This window comes from Acipenser ruthenus, chromosome 15 (assembly GCF_902713425.1).
Source record: "Acipenser ruthenus chromosome 15, fAciRut3.2 maternal haplotype, whole genome shotgun sequence".
Lineage (NCBI taxonomy): Eukaryota > Metazoa > Chordata > Actinopteri > Acipenseriformes > Acipenseridae > Acipenser > Acipenser ruthenus.
Genome location: NC_081203.1, coordinates 31632647 through 31649633, shown reverse-complemented (window position 1 = coordinate 31649633; position 16987 = coordinate 31632647). Strand labels below are relative to the sequence as shown.

Below are 16987 nucleotides of genomic sequence, written 5' to 3'. Positions count from 1 at the left end.
CCCCCCCCCAAAAATACAGTTCACATCTACCAACAGCAACACCTGGATATGACACAGCCGGACTCTTGCATTGAATCAATCTTCACCCCAAAGCCATTTAAGCACATCAGACCAATTCAGTACTGCGAGGCTTCTATTAGAAAATTGTCATTTTATTACATCAGAATTTCATATAGGAGTACAACTAATGAAATTGCTACCCTTACATACACAGTAATAACCATTTTAAAGTACATTAGTAGTAGTTCGTGATCTAAGCACTGCTGCTCATTTATAAAGAATCTTCAGTACCACTGGATTGGGATCATGCAGGTCTTATCTTATTTCACCAAGTTAAGGAATCATGATTTGATTTAGAAATAGCAGGATTACAAGTATGTAGAATATTAATTATTATTATTTGTTTATTTATTATTTGTTTATTTAGCAGACTCCTTTATCCAAGGCAACTTACAGAGACTAGGGTGTGTGAACTATGCATCAGCTGCAGAGTCACTTACAATAACGTCTCACCCAAAAAATGGAGCACAAGGAGGTTAAGTGACTTGCTTAGGGTCACACAATGAGTCAGTGGCTGAGGTGGGATTTGAACCGGGGACCTCCTGGTTACAAGCCCACTTCTTTAACCACTGGACCACACAGCCTCAATAATTATAATTTAGATATTTTATTTATTGCAAAAGCCTAACAGAAGTTTAATGGTACAGTATTTCATGTTCAAAATGTCACATTTTTCAGTTTTTGTCAGTTATCCGTGAAGTATATGGAAAACTACAAAGTGGTATGTAATTCAATATGTTAACGTGACATTATTCAGGTTTCATTTGACTTTAGGAAGCAAAATGAGCAGAGGGACTGACAGTGCCTGGCACTTTGTAAAACACCAAGTCTGATTAACTAACAGTATTTAAGGCCAAGTATATATTATATAATTCCTATAATCTCTTTTTCTGGAACAAGACGGGTCACTATCGTAAGAACTCACTGATGTCGTTAACTTGTTACGTCAACTCATTTTAAATCTTGATAATGGTATACCTGGACCAGATTTTAATAGAAAAATGTTCAAACTTTCTTTTACACAATATTATAAACCGTTACACAACTTGTACCCAACATACTACTTACTGTCAGTAAAAGGTAAAAACACAACAGAACATGCCTTGTTATTTTTACCCTCAGTCTTGAACTTTGGAACTCATTCACAATTCTCAGACGTCTACACCTGTAAACTAAAGGACACTGGCCGCTATGTGTTCTGGAGCAACACGGTCACCATGTTTCCCTGCATCATTACTTGTAGACATTTCCAGTAAAATTACAGCACAACAGCAATGCAAAAAACACTAGTGTTTCTTGTGCAGTGCCGTATACTTGCATTAAAATGTTACCTTGAATTTAAACCGGGTACCTGTCAGGTGGTGTCTATCTATACATCAGTGGACCTATGGCTATGACTTAAACAGCAACAGGGTCAAGCCAATGGATGTCCTGAGGGAAGTGAGCCCACACACGCCTCGGTTTAGAAAGCTTAACAACCTCACTGATAGTGGAGAGCTGCTCGTCGCTGATGTTTGACTAACCTCAAAAAACTCACACTGCAGGTGCATCGGCACCGAGGGCAGCACTCGCTGCTCTTTGATCAGTTAAAAAAACAAAATGATATTAACCCATTAAAATGACTTATTTTATATACCACCTGCATAATTATCTGTAGTGTTGTTTGCTTCTATCAAGTTTAAATAAGGCTGTTTTTTTTCTCACCACACATGCTGCTTTTGAAAAGAACCCTAGAGGCTGAATTTCTCAAGCGAGGTGGTTTGAGAAACAAACACTTGGGGTGCGCAACTGTAATTTGCAACGGGGTTCAGCGAGTTTGTAAATATAAAAAAAAATCAGTTTCACAGGGGACAGACCTCTACAGCTGTACACCTCTAGTGGTCCTTTACCAAGCTATCTCACATCAGAAATTCAGCTTCTAGAAGCAGATTGTTTTATTTTTCCAAGAATAGTTAGTAAGCATAACTTCAATGTTTTTTTTTTTTCTTTTTCTAACAGCCTTTACAAAAAAGGACAGCATGATATTTTATTATTATTATTATTTTTTTTTTAGAACACTTAAACTACAAATACAAAACATGATGATTCACACTTTGGTGTAATATCAAAACATGGACAAGAGAGATATTTTAGATACTAACAACATCACATTTTTACCCTACTTTAAATTGCAGCGCTTTTAAAAGAAAAACAGCGGGAGAAACAACACTGTTTTTAACAAACAGTAATGTAGAAGTATGGCTGAGGTAGCAGGTGATTAACAGGAAATGTCCCTTCAAAATCAAACCAAGACACTGGAGAGGAACCTGCAAAAAAAATCACAAACATTGCCCCCCGCAATGTTCCATCCACCTTCCGCAAACGGATTGTCGTTTGGAACACACGAGCAGGTAGGAGTTCTCAACTAGAACACAAACTGGCCTAATTGTGTGCAGTCTTACTATGTCTGCTTATTCCTGGATTTTGAGTATAACATGACTATAGTTCAAAAACTACGAAGCCATCAGACCAAAAAGCCAAAAAAAAAAAAAAACATTTTGAAATCTGAAAATTTGAATCCCATTAATATCAGTGCAAGTGCTTTATATCCAACATTTGTTCAGCATGGGGACGAATCAAAATAAAACGAAGCTGTGAGACACTTAAGCCATAAAAAAGATGATCCAACTGGGAAACAGACATTTACAACACTTTTAAAAATGAAGTGTCAACAGATTTCTTCTGACACTTAACTCTCCAGAGCAGTCCAAGCAACTCAGTCCTTGCTGAATGCAAACGCAGAGAGCTTGGAGGAAGTGCCCAGTGGTTTCTTTTTCTTGGACGAATTTGCTTCCCCTTCAACGGTCTCGTTCACCGGCACCTCTCCATCTTCTCCCTCGAATCGCTTTCTCTTCTTCACCTCGGCACAGTCTCCCACAGCTCCTCCTTTCGCCTTCTCCGTCAAGGACTGCATGGAAAGATAGAAAGAAACAAGGAAAAAATAACGAAATAAGATGAAACTGTGCGATACATAACCTCCATTCTGGTTAGAGCCGAGGGACCGAGAGGCAGGGTTACCTAGTGGTTTGAGCCGAGGGCCTGGGAGGCAGTGTTGCCTTGTGGTTTGAGATGAGGGCCTGGGAGGCAGTGTGGTGTAGCGATTAGAGTCGAGACAGGATTATCAGTCATGCATTATCATTACAAATCACCACAGCAACCAAACCATAAGCTTTTATACTCCAAACTGAACATTATCTGCTTATCCTTTGGGTTTCAGATTCCTAGACTACTGTGTGCAAAACTAAGTAGGAGTTATTTACCCACCACAAAGTCTGCATTTTCTACCAATTAAATAATAATAACAAGAGCTGTTGGAACATAGAAACAGCAGATGTTTGTACATAAATGGCATCCGTTTGTATAATCATTTCTGACACAGTTTTGACTAGCTGCTTCCTTAATAGCCTAGGTATTGCCAGACACAACATTCAATAAAAATGTTTAAAAAAAACCCTGGCTGGATGAGTCATCTTTCAATGGAAACTAAAAGTGAACAAAACCAGTTGTTTTCTGCAAACACCCCCCCACCCTTCTCATACTCCCAAAATTAGACTGAATTGATACTGTGCCCCTGCATACATCTCCCTATTTACTCACCCCTCACCATTACCATGAGATCAATAGCAACTGTCCCAAACTCCAGCCTCTGCACAAGTTACCAAGCGACCAGCACTTCATACGCCATTCAGACACATTTCCTGCTCCTGTTATTTATTAGCAGCAGTCGCAATCAAGCTCTACTGATTCACAGCTTCTTTGCAGGACCATGTGTAGGTGGTTTGGGGGAGGTGGCGTTTGCATTTCCACTGACCAGGTGCATGAATACAACCAGTAAAAAGGAATCACTTTTTTTTTTAAATCCATGGATCAGTTGTTAAGTCATTACTTAGTCCAACCAAGATCAAAATGAACACATTCCTGTCTTAATTGACTATATTCTATAACAGTCTTTTATAGATTCTACACTCTGCTATAATAAAAGCAGACCTCTTGTACAGCCTGGTTTGTTTTCATTCGCTCAGATGTAGACACTGAAGGTGTGTGTGTGTGTGTGTTTGTGGTGGATGGTTAACATCAATTTTGTATTTTTTTTTGTATTGATTTAAGCCGCTGTCTGCAAACAGACAGCGGCTTAAATCAATTTTTATTTGGTTTCAGCGCATCTCTGTTTTCACACATCGCGCCAACCGAGCTAATGCGATTACATTTGTTGTAATGACAATATTAGGTTCTCTGTCAGTACCATGACACATAACAAGGAATCATTTCTTTAAAGCTGCTTCTGAACTTAGGAACTTGATACATTCTTTTGTAAAAAACACACGTTGACGTACCAGCCTGTCTTTGGCAGACAGAGCCCGGAAGCGGCCCATTCCCTCCTTGATGATTTCAGCCTCGTCCAGATCGGGATGATCCGCCAGAATCCCCTTCCGGTTCTCCTCCAGCCACAGCTGGAACCCCGTCTTTGGCCTGGGAGAGACAAGGGGAGGGGGGGAAGCAGCTTTTGAGAGTGCAAGGGTCAGCAGGGTTTTCTGTAACATGCTACAGCAGTCAAGGTGGTCTGCCGTGTTTAGGGATGCTGTTCAAAGATAACCTTGACCTGCTCCGTGAACCAGCACCCCAGCTTTGTTTGTGAGGAGGATTCTTTTTGTTCACTTACTTTCTATTTTCTGTGTTTTCAGCAGCAGCATGGATAGGATTCTCTGATTGAACTCTGCTCTCCTTTTCCTCTTTGCTTGGTTTTTCTTCTGTCTTTTTACTTGCAGTTTTAGGACCAATCTGGAATAATGTGGCCTGGGTCTATGAGGAAAGACGTGGAGAAATCGACTTCAGCAATAACATACAAAAACGTATTCTGAGCTCGACACTGTCTAAATTCAAGACCTGCAGTATTAAAAGTATTAAAACACCCAGAGCTGAATTTAGAAACACTTTCAGATGGTCCCGAGTCATTGTTACATGCTAAACTCCTGAAGCCCTGACTGCATTTCAGGTGGTGCAGTACCTTGGACTTCGGTTTGGGCAGCAGAGGCTTCAGCACAGGGGATTTCTGTTTGCTGGCTGCCTGGCTGCCCGGGGCAGACGGCTTCTTGCTGGATTTTGCCATGTTGTCCAGGATGTTTGCTGTGCGGGGCTGTCCAGCAGTGAAGCCAGGGGACTTCACAGCACCCGCGACCTGCCAATAGACACAGACAGGGATAATTACAGTGTAATGGCTTGGGATTCAATGAAGGGTGTATAGAATTGAGAAAGCAAAAGACACCAGAGTCATATAATGATTCAAGTAGCTTGGCAAAAAAACAATGTATGTGTTCTCTAGTCACAGTGTTGGTAGAATCATTGATTTGTAAGCTAGAACAGTTCTTTCCCCCTTTTAGTAAGAAAACTTGGTACAGACCAGAGTAAAAGCTCAGTATCTCTGCAACACACTTGAATGCACCTTTCTCTTACAGCAAGCAGTTTCAAGACAAATCAGAAAAACAGTATATAAAACAAAATAAAAAGAAAGAACATGTACATACAATGTAGTCCGGACACCCAACATAAAAACATGTTTTTTGTCCACTCCAGAAAAATGCAGAAAACACATCATATATTAGACTAGTGGAGACACATTTCCATGTTTCCTGCAAGAGATTAATGTCTCACCTTAAAAGGGTTGACTCGTCCTTCTTTGGTGGCCATGAGCACTGCAAGGACAAACATTCAAATTTTTAAATACGTCTTATTGAAACATTTGTCTAAGATTTCTTTCTTTTTAGTACTATTATGTGGCTGATGATCAAGTATTAAAGTCATGGATGGATTTAGCAAGCAGACTCCAAAGGATCACGTTTCATTTTGAAAAAAGTAGCTTTGAAAAGCGCACTGCAAGAAGTTTCTCCAAGTTGCACCATACTCACCAGGCTTTGGAGCTGGCTTTTCAGGTGAACTCGTGCCTTTGCCGAAGGGATTCAGCCCTGTGTGTTCAGAGAACATTCAGTGAGTTCTGATGCAATGTGCCTAAGGGTCAGTACTGTTCATTTCTGACAATCACAATTATATCACTCGCTCAGGGATTGCCAACTTCTGTAAATTCGGTTGCTTACTCTGAATATTTTGTGCTGCAGCAGACTGGGTATTAGGCAAATGATATAATTGTAGAAGGAGTAATTTGTTCTGCACTGCTGGTGTGAAGGAATAAGGACATGGTCTGTCCTATGTGCAGTACAGCAGGTGTAATTGTGCCCCCTACTGTTCACAAGTATTCTGCATATGCACTGTTCCAGACAATTAGAAGGCATTATAAATATCCAAGGTATTAGTTCCTTACCAGATTTGGGGATTTACAAAGATTATAATACACATCTCTTAATATGCTTAATTGTTCAGAACAGTGTAGTAACTTAAAAACAAATTGGCTTATTTGTTCAGCACAGAGCAGACAGACTGGGTGCTAAACAACTGAGTGGCACCTACTCGACAGAAGGACTCACTCTGTTTCTTTGTCTCTGGAACTTCGTCCGCCTCCATCATCTCACACTCGGGTGTCTCTTCCTCAACTGCTGCATCCTCCTCCTCTTCCTCCTCCTTCTCCTCCACTTCCTCCTCACGAGGCTGCTGCTGCCGCCTCTGGTTCCTATCTCGAGGCTGACTCCATTCTGAGTCAGTCCTGCTGTAACTACAAGGTTCAGACACAACATTAGAGCAGAAAAAACAACAAATATAAAATTATATTTTAAGGTATAACAAATGAGAAATCCTCAAAAAGCAGAGAACATTTTCAGTAAAATTACCATTTACACGTTAATCTTTTTCGATAGCTTTTCCCATCTACACGATTAAAACAGGTGTACTTAAAGAACATACTGTGCAAGAGTTCACCTTCATTTCCAGAATGGGTTGATTTCAAGTTTAATTACTGACTGAACTAGTCCAAGTTCAAATTCAAAGCAAAGTCAACTTCAGGAACAGTGAAACAGTAAAAAACTGGATATGCACAGAAAATCTGTATTTCTTGGTGTAATGATAGTAAATGCAAAATTAGGGCCAGCAGTATCACTGATGCAAAAACTGATGTAACATAAGGACAGACAGTTTCCTCCATATATCCCATAGATTTAGAAGCAGACAAAAAATGTGGCGTACGTACAAGGGCCTCCACTATATCCCTGGCGCCCAGAAATACTATATTACCCAGCATTCAGACGGCTGCGGAAGTCCTCTTGCTCCTCCTCTTCTTGTTGCTGGGCAGTGATCTCAGCTGCCTTCTCCAGGGCGAGCTCGTTGAGTCTCTGAGCGAGCGCCATTCGCTTGGAGCGCGAGGCGTAGCGGATAGCCAGAGTCACCACACTCTGAGTCATCAACTCCGCCAGCTCCACACAGCGGAACTCCCGCTCCAGCTTACATGACAGCTGGGGACGAGAGAATGTATTTTTATCATCAGCCACGGCTCTCCTGGCTTACGAGCTGCTTACACAGAAGCTACATGGAAAATGTTTCATGCAGGCTTTGCATGGGTTATTTTTTATTCAGCATTTTAAAACACAAAAAACTGGTACATGTTTAAATATCTACGCTTTTATAGATCAAACTGAATGCTTGAAATGAATACTGCTAGTAAAGTTCTGACCAATTTGTTGTATTATTGAGGCTGTAAATCTATGTTTAATAAAACAATACTCAGCTGTTAAGTTTTTGTTTTAGTTTGCTGTTTAAACATTTACACTAAATCTTTACAACTGTTACTGTTCATGTGTATAGTTTTGGAGTGCTCACTGCAAACATCTTCATGAGCAGCTCCTGCTGTTCTTTCTGCACCAGGCTCTTTCCAGCCTCGTCAAATTCGTACCCGCTTGCATCCAGGAAGTCAAAGTGATTGTGAAAGAGCATGGAGCGCCAGAACTGCTCCTGAAACACAGGGTGGAAACGCAGGTGTCATTTCACATTATAAGAAGCCAAGAAGAAGTAACCCTTTTGTGCATGGCTTGTTGCAACTTCATCAAACCCATATCCAGTCCCAATCAAAGTGTACATAAGTAACTCAATATCTTCCAACATTTCTGGAGGTGCAACTATAAAACTGTAAGTGAAGTATAGAAAAGCCTGGTCTGGTTGGCCCCAAGCAATACCTCCATCTGCCCCTTCTCCGTAGTGATCTGACAGTACGGCAGCTTGAAGGGCAAGATGGCGATAGCAGGGCGAGGCAGCGTGGGGGGGAACCGGGCACCTTTACAGGGGATACACCTGGGGAGATAGAAGAAAAGCAGAGAATTGAACTTTTTAAATATTGCATTGCACCTAGCTGCTATTTGGCTCTCAATGTGTCCGAGCAAGCCATTAGTTTTGCCTTTCTGCCTAACAATCCTCAGAACAGATACCCAGAAGAGGCCCGCAATAAACTGTTTGCACGTTTCTATCCTTCATAATTTCTACCAGCTCAAACGTCACGCATGGAAATGATCATCAATTTGAGCTCACCTGAGCTGCTGTGGGTTCTCGTGGATTCCCACCACCCAGTAATGGTCCGATTTGCCCTTGCAGTGCTCCCTAGTGTTACACACAGGTGTCCACGTGTTTCCCAGGGACCGGTTTAACATGTACACCACCCCCTCCGAGTCCACATAACATGGGGTGCCTGCAAGAGGAAAGAACACAGAATGGGGCTCAGAATCCTTATTGAACACTGAATACTCCAGTATGCATGTTGTTTTGTAAAAGTGCTACAAAATTAAAGTGAAAGAATCTGAATATTCTTGCAGCACACATGCATCTTCATGTATGGCTGTTTGGTTCTATGAAAGCTTGCTATTGACTTACTATATTAATTTGAAAATGTACTGTACATACGCCTTCATAATGGTGGGGGAACGAACCAGTCACAATTGCAGATTGTTATAATGACATAAATGAAACACATTTAGAAAGAGAAAGAAGGCAGAAACAAACTCACCTTCAGCAGAGAAGCCGAGCCAGGCCAAGTGTGATTTCTTGGAGAGGGGGAGAGGGTCCCCATGCAGAATCTGTCGTCTCCTCATCCCAAACTGCAGCAGCTGAACTCCCAAGGACTGGTCGCCATCGAACCCTGTGCCTAAAATAGCGCAATTATTCCACAGTAATTATACCACTTACTTATCACACCAGCTTCTTTCACCGTATATAGAGCGTCCTTCATGTTCAAGCAGGGTACTTTAAAATGTCAGCTACAAAAAAACTCAACACAAATAGCCTTTTAACCAGGTTCTTGGGGGTACAAAAGTTATTTAACTATTTCAACAATACTGAGATGTATGCACTGAAAACTGCAGTAAAGAAAAGATAACTTTAGTTAAAACATCATACCAGTCAACATATCAGTGCCGGAGAGTATTAATGCTTTCCAATATAAGAATATAAGAAATTATTATCTTAGGGTTTCTGTAAAGTTGCTCTTTATAGCTAAAACAGTTATTGGCCATTGCTTAAAATATATATATTTTGATAAATTAACTCAGATGTCCCTTTAACAGTTCCATGCTGTTTCCTTTCCCAGCAGGTTACCTTACCTCTGTGGTAGACTATCATCAGCTGCTCCCCGTGCGCAGACATGCAGACTACGGGCCCCGGCAGGCTGAAGATCTCTCTCTGCACGCCGCCCATGGAGAAGATCCGCACCAGCAGGGCGCTGGTAGCAGCTGCAGCCCAGCCCTGGCCCAGACACAGCGCCTGCACATCCTCCTCCTTCGGCATGTCCACCATCCACTCCTTGTTAGTGTCCCACGAGCTGAAGTGGAGGCACTGTAACTTGCTGATTGGGACGCACACACAGAAAGAGAGGGATGTGAACTTTCGACATTGCATTTTCTTCTCTTTTATACGGTACGTATTTAAAATTCACTTTCATTGTCATAAAACAGCATTTCAGTACTGTATATATAGTGGTGTACAACATGAATAAAACAAACACATCATTGAAAGAGATGTACATGGCTGAAAGGTCTGAGAATTGGGAGCACAACAGGGTCTCATCAGCACTGCCGATAGCACTATATATACAGAACGTAAACTGCTTTTTAGGGCAGGAGGAATGTTTAAAAATCAGACAATGAAACAAAAATGTGAACACCTTCATCCACGCACTCGCTTTAAAACTGAGTGACTTTCTGAATGGGACAGAATTCCTAAATCACTACAGTAATAAGGTTTCCCCTCTCTCTCTCCCCTGGTCTTACCTGGCAAGCTCGTCTGTGCCCTCGCAGGCCAGCAGCACAGCCTCCTGGGACAGGTCTGCCAGCATGTGTCCCAGGCTGTTGGTAAGATGCATACTGTGATGCACAGAGGTGTCATGAAACTCCACATCGATAGCATTGTCCTGCTCGTCATTGTAGCACCGCACAATCCCCACTGAGTTCCACACCTGGAGAAGAGAGAGACACACAGAAGGCACGTTAATGACATGACAAACCAGCACATTTTACTGACAGAGATGGGAAGAGACACAAGACAAAAGACAGGGTGCAACCTGGCATCTATGGTGGGGTTCTGCTAGAGAATGAAGTACACATTCTACGGTCCCTTCTGTTTAAACTACAGGGGAGCTGCCTGAATAACGGCTGGGGTCACTGTGTTCCGGGAGCTGTGTGCGGTGAAGGTTTGCCTCACCAGGAATCGGTGCATGAGGTGCACAGGTGTGGAGCTGGTCTGGAAGGGTTTCTGCCGGGGGGTGGGCAGGGGGCCCTCGTAGGCTGGCCGGAGTGCAGAGGATTCAGGAGCAAGCTGAACCATGCTGGCACTGTCATCATCCTCCGCGTCCTTCCCGACACCAAGCTTCAGGGAGCCCACATCTGGGGGAGACAGACATGGAGGAAAGGGTTGGGGGACCCAGTCACCAAATGTCTTGCATGCTGTATTTACAAAATCCACTTAACTATTTAAAAATAAAAAACTGTTTGTCGTCTCTAACTTATACTATGGTTTTAAGTGTCCTCCCCTCAGCCCTCTGCAAGTCGAGATTGGCTTCCCTCACTTTCTGACAGACTGCTATCGCCTCTGCAAGCCTTACCTCAGAGAATGCACAAGAAACCGATTTGGCATGGGTAAAAATACAGCTTTGGTCACCAGTGAAATTCTTTAAGGGCCTCCCATATAAAATATTCTGACACTCCCCAGTTCTCTTCCTCTCCCTCGCTCTCATACCCAAAGAGTTATCATCCTCTAGAATGGCCCCGCGTTTCCGGGGGCGGCTGAGTGGGGGCATGAGGTCGTCTTCATCCTCGTCATCCAGGAGGGGGTGTTTCGGGGGCGAGCGGGTCTCACTCGGGTCCTCTTCCAGTAGCCCATCATCGTCTCCGTCAAACAGGTCGTCATAGTCCTTCGCTTCCTTGCCAACAGCAGCAGCGGCGGCGGTCTGGAGGAACACATGTAACATGCATTCAACTATATGCTGGAGAAAACTTCAGTGACTAAACACACTCTAGTTAAAAGCCCTGCTGTTTGGAGTACAGCCAGGGTTCGAATCCCATTCAGTCTTGGCTGGGGATAGTTCACCTCATTCTGCTTCATCAATCCATGCTGGTCAAGCGCACTACACGTACAGACTTTAACATTTATTAGTCAGCAGCAGAATTAAACTGAATATTTTCCAAGGCATAGGTTTGAAGCGTATTCAAACAACTGCTTTTTTTTTTTACTGACTACACAGTTCTCAGTTGGAAGTGGGAACTGGTTTTTGAACCCGCTGACTCTCAGCTTCTCTTGGTTTCTTCACTTCTGAGACCCTGGTTTAAATCCTCTGGCAGAGGCCGCGGACACAATGGGCAGAAATACAGCATCTCTCCCACTAGATGTCACTTTAGCACAAGGTTTCAACCTGAACCACTCCAACTTTAATCCCCAAGAATGTTTAAAACAGATCCTGGGGTTTGAAGCATTAACCAAAGGCGGTGGCTCACCGTAGAAGTCTTTGCCGCGCCAGGAGACAACCCGTCCAGCAGACCCAGGCAGCCCTCGGTATCGGTGTACGCAATCTGACTTCCATTCGGGTGCCAAACCAGACCACACACCGTGTAGCCTTTCTCATGCTTCGCCCTGGGAGTCAGAATCAACACATAAACAAAGTCAAGGTTTCAAAACTAAACAAGCAACTTGAAAACACAAAAACAGATCCAGTAACTCACTACCGGTCCTCAAGAGACATTCTAGTGCAAGTCTGCCTTCCAATGGGGTTCTAATTGATTTCATTGAACCTGTTAAAAGGTACATTCATTAAATTTAGGGCCTAGTTGAAACAACGGCATGGATTGGAATGGCCATCAAGGTCCACAGCTCTAATCCCACTTTAGGAGCCTGTGCCTGAATTGAGTACCTCTCCAGGCATTCCTTAGTCTCCACGTTCCACACAGTCATGAAGCCACCAACACTCCCTGCAGCCAGGAACTTCCCACACGAAGACCAGGAGACCACATTTACAGGCTGGGAGGAAAAAAAAAACAAGACACCAACACATAAAACCTCAATTCTATCAGGTCAGTCTCAAGTGTTCCATGGGATGCCTCAAGCTGCACGCACATCAGATCTGCTAAGCACTCGAGCGCGGACGGTTTGAAATGTTATGTTGGTAATTCACTATATTAAACCTTTTTTTTTTTCTAATATGACAAACTACTTTAAATGAAATACTGACGCTAGAGGACTCCACTGAGGTAACAGGGAACATCTAAAGAAGATTTAGCTGTTGTCTTTGCATAACCAAAAAAACAATAAATCACTACATTGCAAGCTTTCTGCACCTTCCAGTGTATTACAGCAATATTTAAAATAGAAATTAAAACAGCAGGGGCTGTTTTTACCTGCGTGATGAAGTCATCTGAAAGATTAAACACATTGTTCCAGGAGTCTCTCTCATACAGCTGCACAGCCTTGTCCACAGGAACAGCCAGCAGCTGAAGAGGAGGATAGTCATATTGCTTAGTCGGTTTGCAGAAGTTAGTAATTAAAACGTACATTTCAAAATTAGCCAAAGTGAAAGGCAAATGAAGAGTGAATGACAAGGGTGTTTACAGCATGCTTAGATGAACTGACCCATTTTGCCAACCCCCTGACCCCCAATTAGCCCAAGTTTGTTTTTACCTTTCCATTGGAGGGCTGCCAGGTCAGGCGACAGATCGATTTGGCGTTGCTCACGTCACTGGACTTCTGCAACACGTTCCAGCTGATCACCTGAGTCTAACATAATCAGAATTGTTGTTTTATTTACTAAATAACTCTGTTACAGTTAAGGGATAAAACCTGGACAGGTGAGCCGTTCAGGTTAAACTTTAGCACTTGGGGGGTTTGGACCACGCAGGATCCCTATAACGTTAGACTAAATCCGATATATTTCGAGCAATACAGAAGAAAAGAACAACTTTACATGTTATAAATATTTATGACTACAGACATAATCAAAGGCTAAACTACAAGCTACATTAAAAAACATACAGTAACGGAAACCATACCTGCTCTGAGATTTTCCAGACAGCAACAGAGCCATCACAGCTTGAAGAAGCCTACATTGAGAACAAAACCACGTTTATAGATTACATAAAAATAGCACGGTATATTCAACATCAACCAACTATTATGTTATTCCGGTATCATGTATTCTAATAATTACAACACAACAAGACTGCACATGCTATAGATAATGAAAATAAACACATTTCCCCCTGCTTCAGAGGTCTTTGTCATTCCCTACTGCCCCCGAGCTGTAACTGTGTGATGGTACAATAAGCCTGGAGCAGCTTTACCAGGTAGACATCCTTGGGGTCGATAGCAACACTCAGGACAGGGGCGTCGTGCCCTCGTAGGGTCTTCTGCTGACTGCTGTCGGACACCTTGATCACTTTCACCATGAAGTCACTACAAAAAAAAAAACACCACCACAAAAAGTCAAAACGCGAAATGCTGAAATAATATTACAGCTGCCGAAATGAGCGACCAAAACTTAAAGAGCAATCTAAAAATCACACTGACTTTTTCTAGTTTTGTAACGAATTGAGATAATAGAATAGCTGTTGGTAAAAAAAAAAAAAATGTTCAGATGGTAGAATTATTACTGCTGTAGAATTGCTGATATGACATTCCAAACCAACCCATTTACTAGTAAATATATAAACTGCAGTACAGTACTGCACTGTGAACACTAGAGGCAGGTGGCAACAGGGCAATGAAGCCCAGGACACAGCATAACCAGTGGACTTTACAGATAACACTGAGTTTGTAAAATCAAAGTTCAGATAGTTGTGGTTTTAGGTTTTACTGAATAGAAGCCCCCAAGCTTGTGCTCCTATGAGATAGAGGCATGGATACCTGGAACCGGCAGCCACGTGCGTGCCGCTCTCACTGAACACCACATGGTTTGCGTTGGTGGTGAAGCGGGTTAGGATCCCGTCCGGAGCCCCCTCAGGGAAAGTGTGGATCTGAACCGTGTTGTTGGAAACCGCCGTGACCAGCCTCCCATCCTACACACAATCAAAACAAACACATATATGCCATTAAACACCATTGCTAAATATCTGCAGCCTGTCTGTATTAAAACATAGTCAATATTGTTTGTATTTTGCATCATAAGAAAAGACCTTTAGAAAAGTGTTCTTGTGTTATGATTGAGTGTTCAATGTTTTCTCCTCTGATGGTCAATTAAGCAGGCCTGCTGACCCATATATTGAGGGATGGAAATAAGAATCCTGCTGCAGTTTGGCACAGTCCAGGTTTAACAGTAAGCTTAATGAGTGACACTGTACCTTCAAGGCCATGGAATAGGCTTTTTCTCCCACATTGATCGATTTGGGATCATCATCATCCAGGCTCTCCCAGATTCGGACGTCCCCATCACTGCCGCAGGTCACGATGTGCCTACAAAAGGGTGCAAGCGAGTTGAAAGAGCCTTCACTGAAGAAAAGAGGCAGAGGGATCACAATATGGGCGCTCGAGAGGAGATGGGGGTGTGAGGGAGGTTATATTGCTAAAAGTACTTTGTGTACAGCAAAAACAACACCTCACAGGATTTGGTCTGCTTGAACAGACCTGGTAGTAAGCCAGCTGTCCGTTGTACTGTAGAAATGATCTCAACATACTTTCCTGTGTGGTCAAAGCAGACATCTGTGTGTCCCTCCGTGTGCCCGTATCGCATCGGTTTCCTCTCAGCAGGCATGCCCCACCTTTTTCTGACTTCAAACAGGCAACAAAAAGAAATGTCACACTATTGCAAATCACAAAAAACAAAACACAGTACAGTGTGGTCAAGGGCTGGACAAAAATAATGGTAACACTTGCCAAATACGTTCAATTCCACATGTCAGAGGGTCTGCAGTGTGTTTAAATTGTTCTGAAGCAAAACCACTTCTCAATGATTCCAGAATACTCTCTGCAGAACCGTTAGGGATGGATTCTGCAGAGGACTCTGACAGCACCTGGAGTCACTCAGTCTTCACTTGCGAGACTGTTCTGCTCCACCCTCGTGCAGTCAAATTGCCGGCCAAGCTTGAGACGACCTCTGTCAAGTCTGTTGGGCTGCTTGTGTCCATTGTGAATAAACCCGACTCGCAACAGGGAGCTTGATATATTACAGAATCCAAATTACGTAATAGAAAGCATCAAAATATTTGAAAATGTAACACGTGTTACTTAGTTATACAGTGTTGACTGAGAGACATGGAGAAGTACAGTAAAAGAAGGAAATACAAAAACAAATAATTTAAAATAAAAAGTACGATTGGGCACTGATGAAATTACGCGCTAAAGAAACAACTCTAGTTAGACCCATGCCTCGTTTATCCAGACACTTACCAACTTTTTGAAACACGAAGTAAAAAAAATCTCCGGCAAGTATTTTTTTTATTATTTTTTAATCTCCCCTGACTATTTCCAAACTCCAGCTCCAGCTCGCGCGCAGACAGCAGAGAAACACAACAACCAGCAGCTTCGCTCTTCCCGCCAGCGACGTCACTGCAACCGACCACTCCCATTTCCCTTTGAAGTTAATAAATTGCATTTTAATAAACACTGAAAATTAGCGCTCGTATCATCGACAGGTTTACAAAATACGAACCAGCAAAGAAATACATGGGTTAAAAATTATTTTGATAATCTTATATTTGTAGCCATTGTTTGTTGATAGGGCTTTTTCAGATGGCGTCACTGACAGGGATTTCATTTTTTCTTTTCGAACAGCCCTGCCACACCACCTTCGATATTCTGCCTCTATATTATAGACTTCTAAACTCCCAGATGCATGTCCAAACACACAATGAATGTCTTGTACATGCTTTGCACCAGTGATCTAAGTAAACTGTGCTATGTTACAGAGGGAAAAACAGAACCAAAAGACGTCTGCCCAATTCATAGCTGTAGCTGCACCAGCTGTTGAGGAATTCTCAGGAGGGTGTTGTCTCTACATAATACCAACAGGTGTCGCTCTTACCGTTTTTAGGGAGGAGTACGTGTTCAAGCTGAAGGACAAATAGCTTTCATATGCCATTTAAATTGCTAAATGATTTACGATGTTTGCAATAATTGTGATTGGCCTGTGTTCTGTTACTCCCATATGTAGTTATGCTCCTAGTCTGTCTTTACAGAGCTGCGAGCTTGCTTTAATAATCTGGCTTGTCTGGCATTGAACCAGCTTCCTAACAGCTTTAGTCAGGGGTCTTCTCTCTGGTGCATCTCCATTGCTTGTAATTTGCACTATGGGGAGCTCTGCTAAACCTTGGGGGGTCCCAGGTCACTAAAGGTGAACTGTTGCATGTCGTAGTCTAATTCTAATCCAATTTCTGAAGCCACCATGAACCCGGATGTTTCACATGAAGCTCTCCTGTTGCTCTGCTGCAATGTACAGCTGATCACCGCCACTGGCTGAAATGAAGGAGGGGGAGTTATTGATTGAAGATGC

The 16987-nt window shown here is 42.6% G+C and overlaps 1 protein-coding gene across 2 annotated transcripts; it reads right to left on the bottom strand.

Annotated features, from left to right (window-relative positions):
* Positions 1-131: 131 nt before the first annotated feature.
* On the bottom strand, positions 132-16129 carry LOC117418300 (WD repeat and HMG-box DNA-binding protein 1-like). Of its 2 annotated transcripts, none has more exons than XM_058987911.1 (26): positions 15886-16129; positions 15174-15298; positions 14841-14952; positions 14407-14558; positions 13845-13956; positions 13554-13604; positions 13186-13281; positions 12906-12998; positions 12422-12528; positions 12009-12144; positions 11254-11464; positions 10720-10901; positions 10290-10474; positions 9624-9865; positions 9032-9169; positions 8560-8716; positions 8211-8325; positions 7858-7989; positions 7276-7493; positions 6576-6760; positions 6003-6059; positions 5749-5789; positions 5105-5275; positions 4760-4899; positions 4434-4569; positions 132-3007 (listed from the first exon to the last, which is right to left on the bottom strand). In XM_058987911.1, exons 2-26 carry the CDS (start codon positions 15248-15250, stop codon positions 2816-2818), a joined length of 3438 nt encoding a protein of 1145 aa, XP_058843894.1. In that variant the 5' UTR covers positions 15251-15298; positions 15886-16129; the 3' UTR covers positions 132-2815. The 2 variants fall into 2 exon arrangements, with proteins under 2 accessions (XP_058843894.1, XP_033887118.3); XM_034031227.3 differs by having other exon boundaries at positions 15174-15267.
* Between the last annotated feature and the right edge of the window lie 858 nt (positions 16130-16987).